At 41.1% G+C, this 21,844-nt stretch overlaps 1 protein-coding gene across 1 annotated transcript; it reads left to right on the top strand.

Moving 5' to 3' along the window:
* Positions 1-195: 195 nt before the first annotated feature.
* LOC108707957 (ribosomal protein S6 kinase-related protein) lies at positions 196-20,449 on the top strand. The gene is made up of 12 exons (XM_018246127.2): positions 196-330; positions 2,009-2,257; positions 5,098-5,181; positions 5,928-5,996; positions 6,108-6,177; positions 7,101-7,208; positions 10,269-10,309; positions 11,907-11,934; positions 12,022-12,111; positions 12,790-12,878; positions 12,968-13,078; positions 20,135-20,449. Exons 1-12 carry the CDS (start codon positions 304-306, stop codon positions 20,357-20,359), a joined length of 1,191 nt encoding a protein of 396 aa, XP_018101616.1. The 5' UTR covers positions 196-303; the 3' UTR covers positions 20,360-20,449.
* The last annotated feature ends 1,395 nt before the right edge of the window (positions 20,450-21,844 follow it).

The following is a 21,844-nucleotide window of genomic DNA, read 5'->3' as shown; positions in this document are numbered from 1 at the left end:
TAATACAAAATCTCTAAACAATAAAAAAAAAGACTAACTGAGAAGTATATGCCATATAATAAACTACAAAGAGGCGAAATACCCCTTTAAATCAGCTTTGTTTATCTTATGCACTCCTAAAATATATTGCACTTGATGGGCATGCATTAATAATGAGGAGTGCTTAGGAGCAGATTAAAGTTGTTTGTCAGACGTGGATCAAGAGCGGATTAAGCAGCCACATGACCAAAAGGGAGATGAGAAGCTGAAGCTGCAGGGAAACAAGTCGTGCTGCATGGCTGTACTGTGGCTGGAGTGCTGGAGATGGGGGCAGCGAGTAGTGACACCAAGGTAAGCAAATATATTAACTAAGTTGATACAGTTTGTATGAGGGGCTCTTAATTCTGAACATAGGTAGTATGTGCTGGTTCTGATTCTATTATTCCATGTGGTGCCTTCATATAGAGGGCTATGTCACTGGATGTGCTAGTGTCCTGAAGCCTACAACGGCATTTGTTGTTTCTGGACTGGCTCTAATATAGTATCGAGCCAAAACACTGCTTTTTGTGTGCCATATTCTTACACAGTTTTAAACCATTAGCAGCAAAAAATCTTTGAAAGGGCCTGTCGAACCACCTCTACCCGACCCCACCCTACTACCTGCCCCTCTGCCTGCTTGCAAAATAATGTACAATTGCTTCGAGTGATATTCTCTTAACACTTTTGCAGTTTACATTCATTTTTATTATTATTATTTTTTTTCATTTTAAGATATTGGCATGTTTTTATACTGCTAATAAAGTGAAATTGAAGCCAGTCCTACCGACTGCCCTGAGAAAATTTCAGATGAGGAAAGGTGTCTGATGTTACAGGAGACGCATTAAAGTGGAAGCAAGTCTTACATCAACATTAAGGGGCAGATTTATCAAGTGTCGGATTTAGAGTTCATGGGAGTTTGTAAAAACTCTCATAAACTCCCATGAACTCGAAATTCAGAAAAAAAACGACCTATCGAAATTTATCAAAAATTTTAACTTTTTCTAACTTGGGTGAATGGGATCGATGCGCAAACTTTGTCATAGACCATATAACAATAAATTGGTTGCGCTCAAACTCTATTCCCCCTTCTGTGAAGTTAATTTAATTAGGCTAATTGTTGCCACTGCTCACCCTGTAACTTGGTGGGTGCAAATGCCCTGGACCTTTTGCTTATTCAATCTACGTTCACAGGCATTCGATTTATGCAGGTCACTCAGTAATTAAAGTCCCTGGTCCGGGTGCAGCCCCCTGAACCCGCAGCTTTAGGAGACACGATAGTCCGTAATATCCAATTTTGCGTGCACTTTCACGGATCAGCACACAGTGGTGGTTTTAAAAGGCTTTATTTCCCCAACAAATAACCTAACGCGTTTCGTGTGTCATCACACGTACTCATAGGCATGCCACCGCTGATCCGTGAATATGAGCGCAACATTGGACCCTAGTCGAATTTCTCAAAAAATCGAAAATTCAAATTCGAAATTCAAAATTAGTAAAACTCGAAAAATTTGAATTTTCACTTTGACCCTAAGGGGCATATAAATCAGATCAGCAATATTAATTATTGCAATAAAACCAATGTCACCAGACACTTAACGCAATGTAATAACAGGGATTTGAAATATTTTTCAGCTCAAGCGATTGAACAGGTAAAAACGGGTATCAGAGGAGGAGATATTTTAATTACATTACGAAAACGAGCAGTTTATTGGATTTTTTACTTAAAGACACGGTTACCACTGATGTGACTTGCTTTATTTCATTTCTATATAAATCTATAGATTGATATGTATTGATTTAACCTATAATGTTTTCCCCCTATTCATGGTCTAGTTGTCTGTTTGCTTGTGATACATTCTATACAGTTCATTTTCTAAAAATATTTTCACTTTCCATAAGGGCAATAAATACTGTCAGAAATGGGTAAGCTGATATGTGTACTTGCATATAGTTCCAGCTTTTATCTCTCTCTCCTCTCTCTATGTTGCAGGGTGGCTCTCCCTTGTCAACTAACCTAAGGATACGCCCATGGAAAAACCTACTGAACGATAACAGTTTGGCTGCATCTGGACTGGATCGACTATGGGCTACGGGCCGGACAGTAAAGGAAAGGTTGAAAACAACGCAGGCCACTGGTGCACAGGAGGAGAAAACCAATGATCGGCCTTTGTCTCAATGTATCTCCTTATTCCTGCCAGAGTTCCCTGTTTGGTCTCCTACAGGACAGACACATTTAAAGGTATTTTGGTATTTATCAGTCATATTTAAAAAAAACTATTGGGTCGGCAGAACATGTTTTGCAACTGGTGGCTATAAATAAGATAAGAAATTTCCAGGGCACATGGATTCAACATTTGGGGCCTCCCTTGGCTCATTAAAGGTCACAGAGCCCCGGAAATGTTTGTAAAACAGTCACCTTGCTCCAACTCCAAAATATCCTGAATACATTTATCCTAAACCTGAGTTTGCTGTAATGAGATAGATGAACCTCTACTTTAAGGGGGTTATTTACTAAAAAGCTGAATTTATCTCATAATATTGATAAAAAAAAAAAAAGCTTGACCACACTCCAATGCCTGATTTTATATTATTTAATTAAAAAAACTCAATTTAATCAGATCATGAAAAAGCTCGATAAAATCAACCAAAACCCTGCATTTTTCAGGTTTATTCCTGTATTGCTTGATTTTTTTCGTGTTTTTGTTTTTTTTTAAGGCTTAACCCAGAGCACACCATGATAACTTCAAATTGGGATAGGTTCCTCCCTTTTGACTAATACAGGACCTCGGCAAGTCTGAAATGGTGGATTTTTAGATTTTTTTGTTGCATTGTTAAAGACTCCTAGAATTTTAAATCCTAGGGGTGCTATCTTTGGTCCTGTATGTATATATATATCATTTAAAACTCACACATTTATTTTACAATGTATATCACTCATCATTTATTATACAACGGTTTCAGATTATTTCATTTTCAGAGGGAATAAAAAAAGAGTTTTCAGGATGCATTGGAGTTCTTGGCTTCTGTTGTGTCTTCATGGTGCCCTATGCAATATGTGGCTAGAATTGGATACCCAATCCGAGGACTATGGTTTTACCTATTCATATGCTTTTTTAACTTTTGAGTATTTTTTCCACTGAAAAATCGGAGTTTTTGCCCCAAAAAGCCAACCAGAAAAATCTGAGGTTTAATAAATAACCCCTTAAGCAGAAAATGGATACAAGTAGATACATTTTTATCCAGTATGTTTCTCTTATTTAACAAGAGATGACTTCATGGCAATTGCATGTTAAAGGGCATGTAAAGTCTAAAATAGAATAAGGCTAGAAATGCTGTATTTTGTATACTAAATATAAACATCAACTTACTGCACCACAAGCCTAATCAAACAAATAATTTATGCTTTCAAAGTTGGCTACAGGGGGTCACCATCTTGTAACTTTGTTAAACATCTTTGCAAGACTAAGACTGTGCACATGCTCAGTGTGGTCTGTGCTGCTTAGGGATCATCATAAACAAAGCTGCTTGAGTTCTGCATGGCTGGGAAGTAAGGCGGGGGCTCCCCCTGCTGTTCATAAGAATGATTGTTTTTCTGCTCAGCAGTTAGGGACCATCTGACAATTCCTATCCACAGCAGTAAATGAAGGGAGAATTTCACTGCATACAGACAGGTTTCTTATAAAAATGGTACACGTTTTTTAATGAAAGTATATTGGAGATAGGTTTCTTTTTCATTAAAGAAAGTAAAAATGGGATTTTATTTTTTTGCCTTTACGTGCCCTTTAACTGTTGAAGATTGAGTTAGGTGAGCATTCCTGGGGATAGTTCGTTTTTCATGAGCTTTATCCTTAAACTTGGCAATATAATCCAAAAAGCTTAAGGTCCATAACACAAAGCATAAAGTTCCCACAATGCAGTACAAACTGTTATTTAGCATCATATCCCAGACACGTGCAGCAATACAAACATGTGACTGTGTGCTTAATGCTCCCAGGTAGCAGAGAGGCAAATATACAGTGAATTGGAGCTGGGCTAGGTAGTGTTGCCGCTTAGTCCTTAAGGGCTTGTCTCAATGCTAAATTTAATTTTTGAGGGGTATTTAATGTGTCAATTAAGTTTTGCTAGGAATTTGCACACTAATGAATAATCGCTGATGAAACTATGCCAGTGCTCTATTGCCGAGACGAATTGCGCATTTTGATGAAAAAATAACCTTCAAAGCCCTTCATTCCTCTGCACCTAATTACATCTCATCTCTTGTCTCTCTATATGTTCCTGCCCAAAACCCCCGCTCCTCTCAGAGCAACCGCTTGGTTGTACCCCCCACTACTACTGCTGTTTCCCGTATCAAACCCTTCTCTCTTGCGACTCCTTATATTTGGAATACCATTCCTGAATCTCTCAGGAGAGAATCCTCCCTCAATGTTTTCAAAACAAAACTCAAAGACTACCTCTGGGAGCACCTGGATAACACCTGAACTGGCACTTATAGAACAGTGAAACAAACTGTAACCCACAGCATCTTAATACCCCTCTGAATTGTGTCTGTATGTTGCCCTCCCATTTAGACTGTAAGCCCTACGGGGTAGGGTCCTCTAGCCTTTTGTTTCCTTGACACTGAGCACTTAATCTGCATTGTAATTATATTTTATATTTTTGTGAATTGTATTCTAATAATGCACTTATTGTTACTTTTTATTCCAATGACCCCTTGTTTGTTACTACTAATTTGTTTTGTTGTACAGTGCTTTGCCCTCAAGGAGCGCTTTACAAATAAAAATATACATACATGCATACATACAAAAATGTATCCGTCACAAAATAACGTCTCACATAGTTGCGAGAAGTATGGCAGAGCCTTCCAAAGCGAAAATTCCCACGTGAGTAAATGTACCCCTTGTCCCAGCCTGCTAGGACATTAATTGTAGTCTGTAACAATATTGGTCCAAATTCTTATGAGTGTTGTTAATAGGATTCAGGTTAAACTGTTCTGGTTCTTGTCTAGCTAGAACAGGGGTGTATCATGAATAGGGGTTGCAAACAACAATACATTTACCTTGCATGTTTTCTCTGTTGTAGATTCTGGGATGTGTTGCTAAAGGATCACTCGGACCCGTTCTGAAAGTGTTAGACTGCTCACAGCAGAAGATCTTTGCAGTGAAGGTGAGAAGCTAAATTTGCCAAAAGCTCTTTTGTACAGATTAAAAGGAAACTAATAACACTGAAAGGAGTTTGTGGATAAAAATCATTGTATAATATGAATCATGCTGTTTTAGAAAAGCTGATTTCATGATTTATTGATCAGGTGAGTTCTGTGTATGTACAAAAAAAGCTCTGAAAGCTTGATAGGATTAGTTATCCAAAGTTCATGAAAAGGTGGGATTTACTGTATATATAGAGGGTCAATCAACGTCCATTTCTGTGTGATTACAAGGTATTGTCTCATTAGATTATAATAAATCCAGTACCTGCATTTTATGTTCTGTTAGCTCTTACCTCTTATGTTGGAAACAAAGTTTTTGAGATGTTGCCCCTTCTTAAACAAACAAACAAGAATGCAATATTTTAGCAGAAACACACATGGAGATTCTGCGCAACGACAAATGGCCTCTTCTACGGGTGACTAATCTCCCCGCAAAGCCTGCTAGAATCTAAATTGCCGGCGGGATGGCAATCGGAGCACTTCGTTTTCCGAAGTCGCCCGAAGTTTCCTCATGAGGCAACTTTGGGCGACTTCGGAAAATGAAGCACTCCGAGTGCCATCCCACCAGCGATTATATTCTAGCCGGCGGGAAGGCAGTTCGGGGAGATTAGTCACCCAAAGAGGTGACTGAATCTCCCCAAATCTCTGTGTCTCTGCCTTTAAACCTATTAGAAGAATATGCAGAGCATTTGTGTTCCTTTTTCAGGTGTTACCCAAAGGAGAGATTCTTCGCCGTAATACACTGAAGCAGTGTAAAGAGGAGGTTAGCATACAGGTAGGTATAGGTTATTCTATCTTCCTAATCTTCTTATTATGACACAGGAGGTGTATTGCACGTTCTCATAAGCCAAATAAAAACTGATCAGGATTATTTTCCTTACACCAGCGGCACGTCAAGCATCCCTTTATCCAAGGCTTTGGGGAGAGCTGGCAGGGACAGCGCCATCTGTATATAAGTGAGTCATCCACTGACCCAAGTGTGTATGTATTGCCTTCTGTTTGGATAAGCATTAGTACTGTAACCATAAGTGGCAGGGGGTGAGTGGAGGTTTCCTCCCAGGTTAGGAAAGTTGGTGGTGACAGGTGTGTGGACTGTTGGGGTGCAAAAAAAATCTTTGCACAGTGGCTTCACTACCTGTAATGATCTTCTACTGAGCCTACTTGTAACCATAATATTTTATTTACATGTAGACACACACACACACACACCACACACACACCACACACACACCACACACACACCACACACACACCACACCACACACACACCACACACACACACACACACCACACACACACCACACACACACCACACACACACCACACACACACCACACACACACACACACACCACACACACACCACACACACACACACACACCACACACACACACACACACCACACACACACCACACACACACCACACACACACCACACACACACACACACCACACACACACCACACACACACACACACACACACACCACACACACACCACACACACACACACACACACACACCACACACACCACACACACACACACACACACACACCACACACACACCACACACACACCACACACACACCACACCACACACACACACACACACCACACACACACCACACACACACACACACACACACACACACACCACCACACACACACACACACACACACACACCACACACACACACCCCACACCCACCCACACACACACACCCCCCACACACACACCCACACAGACCTTATGTATTCAAACAAAATGGCGCCCAATAACTTTTGGTATGTGAGTAAAAAAAAAGGCTCAAAGTCAGTGTTTCCCTTTTTGTCATTTTGTGAATTTATTTTCTTTCTTTTCTCTTCCCTTTTCTGCAGTGTGTTCCTATTGCAGCTTTGGGGACCTTTATTCTTTATGGTCATCCTCTAAATGCATTGATGAAGACACAGTGCGTCTATTTGGTGCAGAATTGGTGTCAGTGTTGGGTAAGTCCAGGGAATTACTGTTGCATGTAAGAAATAACTAGTCCAAAATCTACTCTAAGGGGCAGATAAAGGGTGAAGTGACTAACACTAGCGAAAATTCACCAGCGTGAAGTCATTTCAACTTCGACCAATTTCCTAATGGGCACAGGCGAAGGAGATAGACGCTAGCGTTGCTTCACACTCTAACGCCTGATGAACCGACGTAACTCTGCAAATTCACTAAGATGCGGATTTTACTGACCGTTACCTTATTTGCCAGACTTGCCTTCGCCACCTCAGACCAGACGAAGTGCAATGGAGTGCATAGAACTTCCTGAATTTTTAGTGCAAAAGTCCCAAAAAACGCTGGCGTCTTTTCCTTTTTTTTGAGTGATAGCCTGCAAAGGTCCATAAATTTTTCTTTGGGTAACCAGGTTCCTCCCTCCATCTTCTAACATATGGAACATTAACTATACAGTGGGTTCATTGTGTAGGGCATTGTAACAACTTTATTTTCTTTATTAAGGTTCCCTGGACTTGTGTAATGTAATGTATTTGCTGCAACATATACGTCCATGTAACTTTATCATTTCCCGCCGTATGCAAATTAGGCAACGCTAGTGCATCTTTGCTTTGATTGTCAAAGTAACGCTAGCTAAAATTCGCCAGCATTCGGTGCCCTGGACGCAACTTCGTACTTTAGTGAATTAGCGTTGTCCTAGCGAATTTACGCCTGGCAAAGTGTTGTGATGGCTGCGAAGCGGTCGATGGTGAATTTTCGCTGGTTATGGAATTTGCCCCTAGGGCTAGGGTCAGACAGGGCAGACATCAGCCTGTCAAAATCCGTAGCCTTGTATTGACTCCAATGTGAACAGATTTAGATTTCCCCAAAGAAATGCAAGACTTTGCATTTCGACACATCGGACAAGAAGATTCAGATAGCGATCGGGGGCTGAAATCTTAGAAAACTTTAGGCTGAGGGCCCATTTTCCAAACTATTATTCCTCCTCTCCTCACTCAACCACTTTATTCTACTAGTTTCTTTTCTCTACATACTATAGTTTATTCTTCCATTATTAAGCCTCTTTGTTCCCATAAAGAAATAGGGAATGACCATAAAATAGGCCAAATGGTTAGAAGCAAGAGGCCACTGACACCTGGGCCCACCGGGAGTTTCCCGGGTATCCTGGTGGGCCAGTCCGACACTGACTCAATATGCTAAACTTTCAAAAGTGATGAAACAGCACTCCCTAGGAAGCTCGAGGAAAGACAGCAAGAAAAATCTATATAGTGCAGTATGTTTTGCTTTTTCTGTATCACCTCTTTCTGCTCCCCTTTTCATATATTACTGAACATTAAAAAAAATTATTATTTTTCACCCGGGTGTTTTTTTGTATGTTTTTTGTGAGCGTTGTGATAGGGTTAACTTTCCCTTTAAAGCCACTTTAATCCACTTGTGAATATAAATAGGGTTAAGCTTCCCTTCAGAACTTTGAAACCAGGTGTAAACCAAGGCAGGATGGGTACTCACAAATGTTTAGTTAAATATCTCGCCTTCAATGAAAAACATCTCTCTCCTGTAGTCTGTCCGCTTCAGTCTCTAGGAACAAATGGGCTAAAAATAGTGTAAAATCATTTTTTAATTCTAGGTTTAAAATTGCACTCACATAAATACCAAAATGTGCTTATCAGTCAGTCCAGTTTCCAGCGCGCTTCCATTGGGCGCTTTCGGGATGACGTCACTAAGCCCCGCCTGACGCGTTTCGTCACTCCGACTTTATCCCTGTGCCTTATGTAAAGCCAGAGCAGTGTAGCGGTAGCAGGGAGATTCAGAGATCCGGAGATTCTGAATGCAGTAGCACAAATGGGCTGGGAAAACTTGCAAACAGCAACATGACAAACCAGTAACTAAAGCAGGGTCAGGAATCACTCAGTAACTAGAAATCTCACAATATCATTTAGCAAAGTCTCTAAAACACAAAACCATATCTAACTCTCGCCTCAACCTGTAGCTCAGGCAGAACCTCGGGAATACCTTGAAAAAACTCTTTTTTGGTGTTACTAAGGGGCAGATTTATCAAGGGTAGAATTTCGAAGTTGAAAATACTTCGAAATTCGACCATCAAATTGAATTACTTCGACTTTGAATATCAAAGTCTAAGTTTTTTTTCATTGAATTTGGCCATTTGCGGTCGAGGTAAAATCGTTCGAATCGAACAATTCGAAGTATTTCATCCATCGATCAACGATTTTTCTTTGACTTTAAAAAACTTAGAAAACTGCTCAAGAAGGTCCCCATAGGCTAATATAGCAGATCAGCAGGTTTAATTTGGCGAAGTATTGAATTTGAAGTTATATCAAAGAGAAAGTATTTTGATTATTGAATGGTCGAATATTCGAACTATTTTACTTCGAATCAAAGTCGTAGTATCCTATTCGATGGTCAAAGTATCCAAAAAATTACTTCGAATTTCAAATTTTTTTACTTTGAAAATTCCCCTTAAATTCACTTCGACCCTTGATAAATCTGCCCCTTAATATGCTAAGAAAAACATTCCGCTAACGTATAGAAATAACTGAATGACTGAAAAACAGGGCTGCCATCAGAAATTACAGGGCCCCATACTTCTAGCAGGGCCCTTCCCCCGGGGCCCATTTATTAACCCATTGGTCACCTGGGCACTTTGTGGCTTGCAGATTACACTTGGGGCCCCTCTGCCACTCTGGGCATCCCAATAGCAGAAGACCATGCAGTTTGAAAGAAAACAAAATTAAAGGAACCAAAAGTTAACAAAGCATATAAATAAGTAAAAACCATAGTCCTCGGATTGGGTATCCAATTCTAGCCACATATTGCATAGGGCACCCTGAAGACACAACAGAAGCCAAGTACTCCAATGCATCCTGAAAACTCTTTTTTTTATTTCCTCTGAAATTGAAATAATCTGAAACCGTTGAAAAATAAATTATATGAGTGATATACATTGTAAAATAATGTTTTTTATATTAATAAATATAAAGGCAACTTCAGTCCTTCAGTTATTCCTGAAAACTGAACATATCAATCTCTTGTCCCGACAGCCTATCTACATGATGTGGGCATTATACACCGTGATGTTAAGGTAAGAGCAACTTAAGCCACGGGAGACATCTCCGACCATATAACACAAGTTAAGTAGCTCTTCTAAACACTTTTGCAATTTACACTATATATATTCTTTTTTTTTAAATTGTATGAATGTGTAGGGACCAGCCAGAACAGCCATGGTGACAGCTTATTTTACTGAAGCAGAAAGCTACTCTTGATGCTTCCCTTCTCATGCTATTGCTCCTCTTACACTTAATTAAAAAATAAGTTTTTTGCTTCACTAAAATGAGCTTTTGCTGTTTTGACCAGACCAAACAGTAGGAGACACTATCTATGTAAATAGCAAAAGTGCTCAGACGAGCATTTTACATTGTTATACAGTAGCGCAACTTCTGTGGTACCGAGGGATGGAATTTATATGGCCTACGTGGTGGAGTCCAGATAATGGAAGCCAGTGTTGACCCATTTTACCATGTTAGAACTTTTAAGACCATGTCCACATTAATGGTTTAACAGACCAAAAAACGAAATGGTTGGTGTTTACTGCAGGGATATCACTTATCACTCATATTCTCAAGTCATATTAAGACATACCCTTATAGCCGTATGCTCCCTCCTCCCCTCCTATGGATAGCACAGCAATCCCTGGCACATAATTAAACACCTTGAAGACCCCTAACAAGTGTTTGAAAATGCTAATAAAGCGCCACCAGGTTCACCTTCTACAAGCAGAGTATGGCACACACAAGCAGAGTATAGCAGGCTGAGTATGGTACACAGGGAGCATAGGGCAGGCAGAGTATGGCACACACAGGGAGCATAGGGCAGGCAGAATATGGCACACACATGGAGCATAAGGCAGGCAGAGTATGACACACACAGGGAGCATAAGGAAGGCAGAGTATGACACACACAGGGAGCATAAGGAAGGCAGAATATGGCACACACATGTAGCATAGGGCAGGCAGAGTATGGCACACACAGGGAGCATAGGGCAGACAGAGTATGGCACACACATGGAGCATAAGGCAGGCAGAGTATGACACACACAGGGAGCATAGAGCAGGCAGAGTATGGCACACACAGGGAGAGTAGGACAGGAAGAGTATAGCACACACACAGGGAGCATAGGGCAGGCAGAATACAGCAGGAGACAGGGAAACCTATCAGGACCACTCTAAGATGAACAGTTCATACTGTGCTACATACAGTGACACAATGCTGGTGCCCCTTCAGCAGTTTGTATGAGTGTAAACAGGTGAGCAATGTGGGCAATGGGTCTGAGGTGTGAACAGAACAGGGTTTTAGGGGTGTGAACAATAGAGGTGTCACAGGTGTGAACGATACAGGGGGATTACATGTGTACATATTACAGTCTGAATTTGATTTATTAAAATACAGGGGCCAGTTAATCTCAGTACTGATACATTTTAAACTTGCACATGGTAAGCAGACACAGCAGGCGGACTTTCATATGGGGGGCCAAACAAGGGGGGGTGCGAGCCAGATGCAGCCTGTGTGCCGCCAGTTGGACAGCACTGCAGAAGAATATATAATGCATTCAAAATAACCATTTATTGAGGAGACTGCCATTATTTGTCTTGTAACTGATTAATATCATATCATTGCAGATGGAAAACGTACTCTTGGATGAAAGAGGTATAGAAAATGAGGATTTTAAATGTTTGTGTTGTTGGAAGATGTCTGGGTGCTGGTTTGTTGTAACTCTATACATTTCATCTCTAGGGCACCTAAAACTGACTGACTTTGGCTTCTCCAGTCAGCTTGCTTTTGGGGAACATGTCTATACAATATGTGGCACCCTCCAATACATGGGTAAGGCAACTGTGGCACATAAAACCCCTGATATTATTGGCTATAAGTTGCCTGTACATCTCCTTTAATAGAACCAACACTGTGATGTAATATCCATTTTATAGCTGCTCTCTGTTAAATGTGAACCTGGTAGTGGCTTAAATGACACTAAAAGATGAACATGTTGCTCGCACGCCACTGGTTGGGAATCTCTGCTCGAGGGGCTCAGTGAGGAACAGCACTGGCCAATAGATGCTAATAGCTGACACATAAGTAAGGTGGAGAAGAAAGGTGTTAGTTTTAACACCTTAAAAGCAACAACAAACTCCAAATCGTACTATTTTTTTCCCGAAAAGCCTGAAGTTTTCCCGAAAAGTCTGAAAAAGTTGGATTTTTAGGTATAATTCCATCGCATACCACAGACAATTCCAAATAGGATAGGGACCTCTCCCATTGACTTATATACAATCTCAGTAGTTTGTTTTTTTTTGAGTTTTTGGCATTCGGACAACCCCCCTAAATCTAACTTACAACTGATTTACTTTACTTACTGTGATAGAAATATCCTCCTATAGCCAATGTATCCTACTGCCAAATGTAAAGACTATGGAGAAATCAAGTAGTAATATTTACCCATACATTTATAAAGTCATCCTCCTTCTAAAAAGTTAATTTAATGTCCTTTTAATTTTTTTTTAGCACCTGAAGTCCTCTCTGGTGGCCCTTATAACCATTCAGCAGACTGGTGGTCCCTGGGTGTGCTATTGTTTGCTCTGGCTACTGGAAAGGTAAGGGAAATGCCAGGATCACGTTTCATCCAACATTCATCAGAAACAGCTACTGCTATACTAATTATGGATTCTCAACTTCCCTACAGTTTCCTGTTGCTCCTGAAAAGGACCATGTAAGCATGCTAGAGAGAGTCAACCAAGGATCATACGATATTCCTGAGCATCTCAGCCATGGACTGGCTCACCTTTTAAAGGAGGTAATTTATACAAAACATTCAGTACAATAAACAAACAGTCTGAATATACTTCCACTAATAGTGTATGGAAAAATTGCTGCTATCACATCTAAATATGAAGCAGGTGTAGCTGGTACATAAGAGTATTGATTTTTCCATTCAGGTCTGGGCTGGGTTTAACACCAAGCCCTGGCACACAGAGGCCCAAACAGCCCACCACCAGCCCACTAAATAGTGATAATCTGCATCTTATAGCAGCTCCCCTGGCATTTGCCAGAATCAACAGATTGCCAGTCGGGGCCTGTTTCCATTTACAGTCCATACAATATTGAGCTCTAATGAAAGAATTCATATGAACAATGCAATACTAGAGAATAGAGTCCTGCAACCGGTCGGGTACCCGCGGGTTACCCGCAAAAACCTGCGGTACCCTGCGGGTTGCGGGTAGAAATTCTGGGTGCAGGTATAGACGCGGTTCTGTGGGACATGGATTGGGCCGCGGGTCTTCTCAATAACGATTCTTACTCCTTTTTTCTGATCACGCCTACTTCCGATAATGTCACTTCCGGTTTACACTGACAGCACTTCCTGATGGTCAGCGGGTATTGGGTCCGGGTTTGCGGATAAGGTACTTGTGGGTCGGGTATTGGGTCCAAGCTGGTAAGAATGCGGATTGCGGGTCCGGGTTGCGGATTGCAGGTTGTGGGTACGGCTTGGGTGTGGGTTCCAAAAAATGGACCCACGCAGGACTCTACTAAAGAAGTAAAACTGATGCAGTAGAATACAAGCAGTTGGTTGGAATATGGGAGAATTTTATTAAAGTCTATTCCAAACATAAAAGTTTTTTCTGTAATAGAAATCAGTGCAAGCAGCTGGTTGTTTGAAGAAATAGCTGCCATACAAGGTGAGAAGTGCTACTGCAATTGTGAAATGATCAAAACTATTTTTCAGCTACAATAAACAAAAAATTTATTTCATACTTACCGTAATTTTTGTTTCCTGGTTACTATGGGCAGCACTCACACCTCTGGGTTATCCCCGCCCCCGCTTTTAATAGGACAGAACAATTAAGTTAATTAAATTAACCCATGATTATATATACACCCCTCCCCCCTCAGACCAGTGTCTTCTAAGTCCGAGCTTTAATTTCTTTGGGAGGGTTCGGCGTGAGTGCTGCCCATAGTAACCAGGAAACAAAAATTACGGTAAGTATGAAATAAATTTTTTGGTTTTCCTGGTCACTATGGCAGCACTCACACCTCTGGGTCAGTACCTTAGCAGTCAGAGAGGGTGGGAGAAAGAAATTCAAATAAACCTCTTCATTTGCAGAATAGTGTATTTATTTTGCAGATTTTACTGCTTCCAATACTTTCTTGCCAAATAAAGTATTATCTGGTGAAAACACATTAACATGATAATGTCTCAAGAATGTGTTGGCTGAAGACCAAGATGCTGACTTGCAAACTTGCTCCAACGTAGCTTCTGCCTGAAACGCCCAAGAAGCGCTCAATGCTCTGGTGGAGTGTGCCTTTACCCCTCTTGGAATTTTACGTCCTGAAGACTGATAAGCCATGTGGATACATTTTACTATCCATCTACTTATTGTAGATACTGCAGCTGCTTGTCCCTTCCTGTTACCGTCAGGAATTACAAACATTCTATTTGATTTTCTCCACTCTTTTGATCTTCTTAAATATACTGATATGCATCTAACTAGATCTAGCGTGTTCCATATTTTTTCCTGTTCTGAAGCAGGTTCTGGAAAAAATACTGGCAAGATTGATTCTTGATTTATGTGGAAAGTTGACACCACTTTGGGCAGATACTCTGGCACTGTCCTTAACACCACCTGATGAGGTTGAATAACTGTAAAAGGTGGTTCTGCTGACAGCGCTTGTAAATCACTCACTCTTCTTGAGGAGGTGATTGCCGTAAGAAAAAGAGTTTTAAACGTCAGATTAATATCAGACACTTCTTCTATAGGCTCAAAGGGTCTGGATGTAAGCGCTTGCAATACCAAAGGTAAATCCCACGTGGCTGACAAAATCCTCCTTGGAGGCCTCAAATGCATTACTCCTGCCATAAATTTTGCTATATTTTCTTCCTTGGCCCACTGAACACCTGTTAATGCTGAGATAGCGGAGACTTGTGATTTCAATGTTCTCAGACTCAAGCCTTTATCAAACCCCAATTGAAGGAATTCTAGTACATGAGTAATTGCAATTTGTTCCGTAGTAATTTCTTTTGAAGAAAGCCATTGAGAAAATACTTGCCAGACTCTATCATATGCTTTGTTTGTTGAAAACTTTCTGGCCGACATCATAGTATTTATCACCGAGACCGAAAACCCTTCTTTACTCAACCTGCTCCTTTCAATCTCCAAGCTCTCAGGCACAACCTTCTTGAGCAAGGGTGGTTGACTGGTCCCTGCGTCAATAAGTTTACTCTGTGGGGGAGTTGAAAGAGCTCTTCCACTATCATTGACTTCAGTAACGTGTACCAAAACCTCCTTGGCCAGTCTGGAATGATGGCTATCATTTCTGCTTTGTCTGCCTTGATTTTTCTCAATACTTGAGGAATCAGAGGTATGGGAGGAAATATGTATAGGAGACCCTTGCTCCATGATTGATGAAAAGCATCCATTGCTATTGCTTGGGGACAATGATATCTCGAAACAAACTTCTCTATTTTGCAATTGGCTGGAGTGGCCATCAAATCTACTTCTGGCATGCCCCATCTCCTCACAATCTGAGCAAAAACCTCCGGATGAAGCTCCCATTCGTGTCTGTCTATTACTGACCGACTGAGAAAATCTGCCACCACATTCTTCCTCCCTGGAAGATGCAGAGCTGAAATATTCTGTAGATTTACTTCTGCCCAAACCATGATGGGACGAAGCTCCGTCATGAGACTTAGACTGTGTGTTCCTCCTTGTCTTCTTATGTACGCTACTGCTGCGACATTGTCTATCTTCACCATCAATGATGTTCCCCTCAATCGATGCTCGCAACGCTGAATCGCTTTCCATACTGCTCTCAATTCTAACACATTGGCTGGTAGTGTCTGTTCCTTGTCTGACCACCGACCCTGTAGATACACATTGTCCATGTGTGCTCCCCACCCGAAAGGGCTGGAGTCCGTGGTCAAAACTTTCCAACTGATCTCTTTCAACACCTAACCTTGTGCTAGTTTCTCCTCCTTTAACCACCATTTCATCTCTTCCATTACTTGAGTCTGAATCCATATCTTCTGATTCCAATCTTGTAATTTTGTATCCCATTGACTCAAAAACATTCTCTGCAGAGGCCTGACATGCCATCTTGCCCATCTCAGCATTGGAAAAGTTGAATTTAGGAGACCCAAAATACTGCTCATTTCTCTTGCTGAACATGTGGACCTTCTCATAAGACCTTTAATTGTCTACTTTATTTTGTTCTTTTTCTCTTCTGGCAGGACTACCACTGCCTGATTTGTCAGAAATCTGGCCCCCAAATATATCAAATCCTGTGTCGGCCGCAACTGACTTTTTTCTAGATTGAACACCCAACCGTGATCCTGTAAATACCGGATAACATACTCTCTTTGTTGTTCTAGTGTGTTGGGATTCTGTGACTTTATCAATATGTCGTCGAGATAATGAAAAATGTGTATTCCCAACTTTCTGATTTCCGCAATGAGAGACTGCAGTACCTTTGAAAAGACTCGGGGTGAAGTTGCTAACCCAAAAGGGAGGCATCTGAATTGATAATGACTTCTCTGATCTATCGCAAATCTTAGGAACTTGTGATGTGCGGCTACTATGGGAATATGGAAATAAGCATCTTTTAAATCCAAAGATAGAAGCCAATCCCCCTCTTGAACTTCCTTTATGATTGAAAAAATTGATTCCATCTTGAATCTCTTTATTTTCAGATATCTGTTTATTGGTCTTAAATCCAGCACTGGACGAAAATCCCCTGTCTTTTTTCGTAACATGAACAAGACTGAATAAATCCCCTGTCCCTGAAACTGTTGAGGGACTGGTTGAATGGCGCCTTCCTCCAACAATTGTTGTACATAATTGTTCAATATTTCTCTTTGTTGTCTTTTCTTGGGAATCTTTGACATGACAAATTGATTGTGTGTCGGAGTCTTTTCGAATTCCAGACAGTATCCTTGTCTGATGGTTTGCAATACCCACTGATCTGTCACCGACTTTGCCCAAACCTCTGCAAAATGTATCAACCTTCTGGGTATTTTTGAAGTTTGGGCTGTCAAAACTTCAAAACTTTCTTGAAGGTCTGGTAGCCATTCCTCTACCCCTTTGACCTTTAAAGAGAGAGTATTGACCTCCTCTCCAACGGCTAGGCTGTTCAAATCTGCCTGACGGTCCCGCTTGTCTCTGTTCCTTAGATGCCTTATCTCGAAAGGAAGCTCGATTTGATCCAAAATCCGATGTCCTAAAAGATCTCTTCTCTTGTGGTAAAAATACACTTTTACCCCCTGTAACCTTCTTAATTATGTCATCCAACTTTGTTCCAAACAACATATTCCCTTCAAAAGGCAAATTACACAGATTCATTTTAGAAGCCTTGTCCGCACTCCATGCCCTTAACCACAAAGCTCTTCTTGCAGCTACTGACAAAGCCATTGCCCTTGATGAGGATCTAACTAGATCCACTGAAGCTTCAGTAACAAAGTCTGTTGACAGTTTTAACTCTGCTAATGCTTCTATAATGTTCCTTCTATCTACTCCTTCTCTTAAAGCTGTTTCCACGTTTTGTAACCACATCTGCATTGCCCTAGACACCGATGTAAGAGCTAAGGCTGGCCTACAAGTGGCCCCTAAAGCCAGATAGGTTCTCTTCAAAGAAGCCTCCATCTTCCTATCCATAGGATTAAGAAAAGAGATAACATCCTCCACTGGTAACAAGGTCTTTCTAGATAACCTTGATACTGCTGCATCAACTTTTGGTGGTTTATCCCAGATTAGTTCTTCATCTGTAGAAAAAGGATACAATTTTTGAACCTTTTGCGGAATTGGGAATTTTGAATCTGTTTTATTCCATTCTTTTATTACAATTTCTTTTATTATTTCATGCAAAGGAAAAGTTGACCTTTCCTTTTTTAGAAACTTAAAAGGGTTTGAGGAAGAGGATTGTTGCTCTGGCTTTTCCGGAAGCTCCAATTGCTCCCTAACTGCCTTTATTAAAGGTTCTACTAAAGTAAACTCAAAGGCTGAACTATCTCCTTCCTCCATCGAACCGTCTTCATCTGAATCTACAGGTGACCGATAAGTCATAGAAGCATAACTTGTTGATTGCAAATGTGATGAAAAGTTTTCTTCTCTGACATTCTTAGTGGCCAACTTTACTCCTTCAGTTACAGCTTCTTTAATCCATTTCATTACTTCAGCAGTATCTGCTGCTGCATCACCTGCTAATCTTCTGGTGCAGCGCTCACACAATTTTGAATGTTTAAGGGCTTGATTGTCACATGCCACACAGACTCTATGCTTCTCTTTTGAGACAGCTTTTCTTGGGGTAGGCACACTGTAACAATATCAGAAAGAAAATGTCTTGATATAATGCACTCTTTTAGAATTATTAACCACTTACCAATAGTGGCTCACCTCCTAATATTACTGGCAGCATTTTCAGGGCTACTAGGCACTTCAGGTAATGAGGTCATCACTGAGAAAAAGAAACAAAAAAAAAAAATTAATTCTACATTTTAACCTAGAAACAAAAACTGTGTCCAGGAGGAAAAAGTATATACCTTGTGCGAATAAATTCTCCCAAACCAGACTGCAGAGATCAGAAAAGGCGCATTGAACGCCCAAAACTGTTTTGCAGAATGTTTTTTCGCGCCGACCTAGCGTCTCCGCATCCCACAAACCAGAAGTGACGTCACCAGGAAACGCGACTTCGCTTTGGAACGCAGATTCCCTTCGCCGTCGCGTCACTTCCTGTTCGTGGAACGCATATGCGTTTCAGCCAGGGCCGATCCTGCGCATTTCGCCGCCTGAGGCGGGCTTCGTTTTGCCGCCCCCCCTTCCCCACGGTACTCACTTTTCCTGACCGGGACGGGGTAGGGGGGGGTCCACGTCGCTAATGCAGAGCGCGCAGTTGCGCGCTCTGCACTAGAAGAGCCGAATTTCCGGGTTGAAAACCGGAAATTCGGCTCTTAGTTACCAGGAGCGGCATTTTTGCCGCCCCTGGTAACAAGGGGGGCGCTGCCGCCTGAGGCGAGTGCCTCAACTCGCCTCATTGGCGGAGCGCCCCTGGTTTCAGCATCATCCTATACTGCAGAAGGAAACGCACAGTCCCTTGCGAACCGAAACGAAACGAACGATTAAAAAAGATCTTACCTAGTGCCGCCCAACACCCGGTCTGCGACTCAGGTAAAATATTTTTGAAAAATAAAACCCCCGGGCTGCCTAATAACGGGGTATCGACTAGCTGATCTCCTCTGGGAGGAAATACATTGCATAGCCCTACCAGGGAGAGAGGCTAACTCCCCAGGCTATGGTCCCAAAATTGGGACCGTGTGAGCCACAAAATAAAAACTCTACCCCAAAAAGGGCTCCAAAAAGCGAGGACAGAAAAAAGACACTGGTCTGAGGGGGGAGGGGTATATATATAATCATGGGTTAATTTAATTAACTTAATTGTTCTGTCCTATTAAAAGCGGGGGCGGGGATAACCCAGAGGTGTGAGTGCTGCCATAGTGACCAGGAAAACTGATTATATGAAGCCAAAAAATCAAACCCACTAAACCACCCCCTATGTTGCTTGATGAAGAATGAATTACAAACAACTTGGGGGTACCAGTTTGTTAGGCATTCCCTAACTTCCCACGGCCTCTCATTTTCTTTAAAAAGTTCTCTGGCTTGGGGTATTTTTTGTATATTCAGGGCAGTCCATGTGCATGCACTAGTCATGTTGAAGAAGATTTATTCAAAAGTGTCCAGTGGTGGGCTAGGGGGAGTTTTTAAATAATTGCTATTAATGATAAATGTAGGTACATTGATGTGATTTTATGATTGTATGCAGTATTTTTATCTAAGCTGCAACTGTTTCCTTATCACCTGCATAGCTCCTGTGCAAAGTCCCAAGACTGAGGCTGCGCTATCTCCACCAGTTTAAGCATCACCCCTTTTTCAGAAGCATGTCCTTTGACCCCATTCTTCTCCAGAAGTTCCCAGTCGAATTTGTAATGTCCATGCGGAAATCCGAGATGACAGATCTGCCAGAAATCAACCTTTTTGAAGACTTTGACTGTGAATTAACAGATCACTTGACGTTACCTTGCCCCGCCTAAATCAGGGAAATGTCGGCAAAACTTTTATATATATTTTTTTATATTTGGAGATATTGGTGTATGTCATTTGATAAACATACAGGACCACAATATTGGGAGTTCTGTCATTATTTGCACCTACATCTGATTCTAGACAACTTAGGGGCAGATTTATCAAGGAATTTCGAATTGAAAACAATTCAAAATTCAAAAAGACCAACCGAAATTAAGTTGAAGGTTTTTTTGAGTCGAATAGGTCCATTTTTGATCGAATAGGACCATATTCAGCCGAATTCAAATCATTCCAATCGAAGGAATAGCGCATTCGATCTAATTCAATTCCCAAAAAAAACTTTTGATTTTTCAAAGTCCACCAATTGAATCCAAATAGGTTCTAGGAGGTCCCCCATAGGCTAAAACAGCAATACGGTAGGTTTTAGATGACGAATGGTCGGTCACATTTTTAAAGAGACAGTACAGTAAATTTCAATATTCAAATTTTCAATTTTTTTGCAAATTCTAATCGAATTTGGACCATTCCCTAGTCGAAGTACACAAAAAATAGCTTCAAATTTTTTTCATTCGAAAATTCAGCTCAACCTTTGATATATTTGTCCCTTAATGTACAGTCACTCTATGCCTAGAAATGAGCCTCAGGTTTATCAACTAAAGGGGTTGCACCTAAAGGGGCGGAGAGATCAGGATCCTCACTTTCTCATCTTAGGACACTACATTTTAGTAGCAAACACAGGAGGCAATGGGCTCATCTATTAATCTGGTGATACAGGTATAGGAACCAGTTATCCAGAAAGCTCCGAATTACGGAAAGGACATCTCCCATAGACTCCATTTTATCCAAAAAATGTTTAAATGATTTCCTTTTTCTCTGTAATAATAAAACAGTTCCTTGTACTTCATCCAAACTAATATATAATTAATCCTTATTGGAGGCAAAACCAGCCTATTGGGTTTATTTAATGTTTACATGATTTTCTAGTATGAAGATCCAAATTACAGAAAGAGCCATTATCGAAAACCACAGGTTCCAAGCATACTGGATAACCGGTCCCATACCTGTATTTGATAATGCTGAATATCCAGGCACATATTAAGGTCATGACTAAGTGCAAAAAACACCAAAAATCTGCCATTTTTGCACTTAGCACACTGTCTTCCTTGTTCCTTGTTCCTTGAATTGTTATAGGTCTCTCTGCTCTAATGGCCGTACCCATAAGTCCCATCAGTCCTGTATTTATGAGAGATGAGAAGGCAAGAAGTCGTACCACCCAACCTGCACACCATTCAGATGTGTAAGTCAGGGAGCATGGTGGACACATACTGCAATGGGGCTGAGCTGAGTACAATATTGGGGCTCATTAATCAACACTGGGCAAATTTGCCAATGGGCAGTAACCCATGGCAGCCAATCATATTGCTCTCTAATGCTTTATTTACCAGTAGGTCTTTCCAGCTGACACGAGGTCACCCATTCCGATTAGAAGAAAA

The sequence above is a fragment of the Xenopus laevis genome, chromosome 2L (assembly GCF_017654675.1).
Source record: "Xenopus laevis strain J_2021 chromosome 2L, Xenopus_laevis_v10.1, whole genome shotgun sequence".
Taxonomy (NCBI): domain Eukaryota; kingdom Metazoa; phylum Chordata; class Amphibia; order Anura; family Pipidae; genus Xenopus; species Xenopus laevis.
The sequence above is the reverse complement of the archived record's forward strand: the minus strand, read 5'-3'. Positions and strand labels throughout refer to the sequence as shown.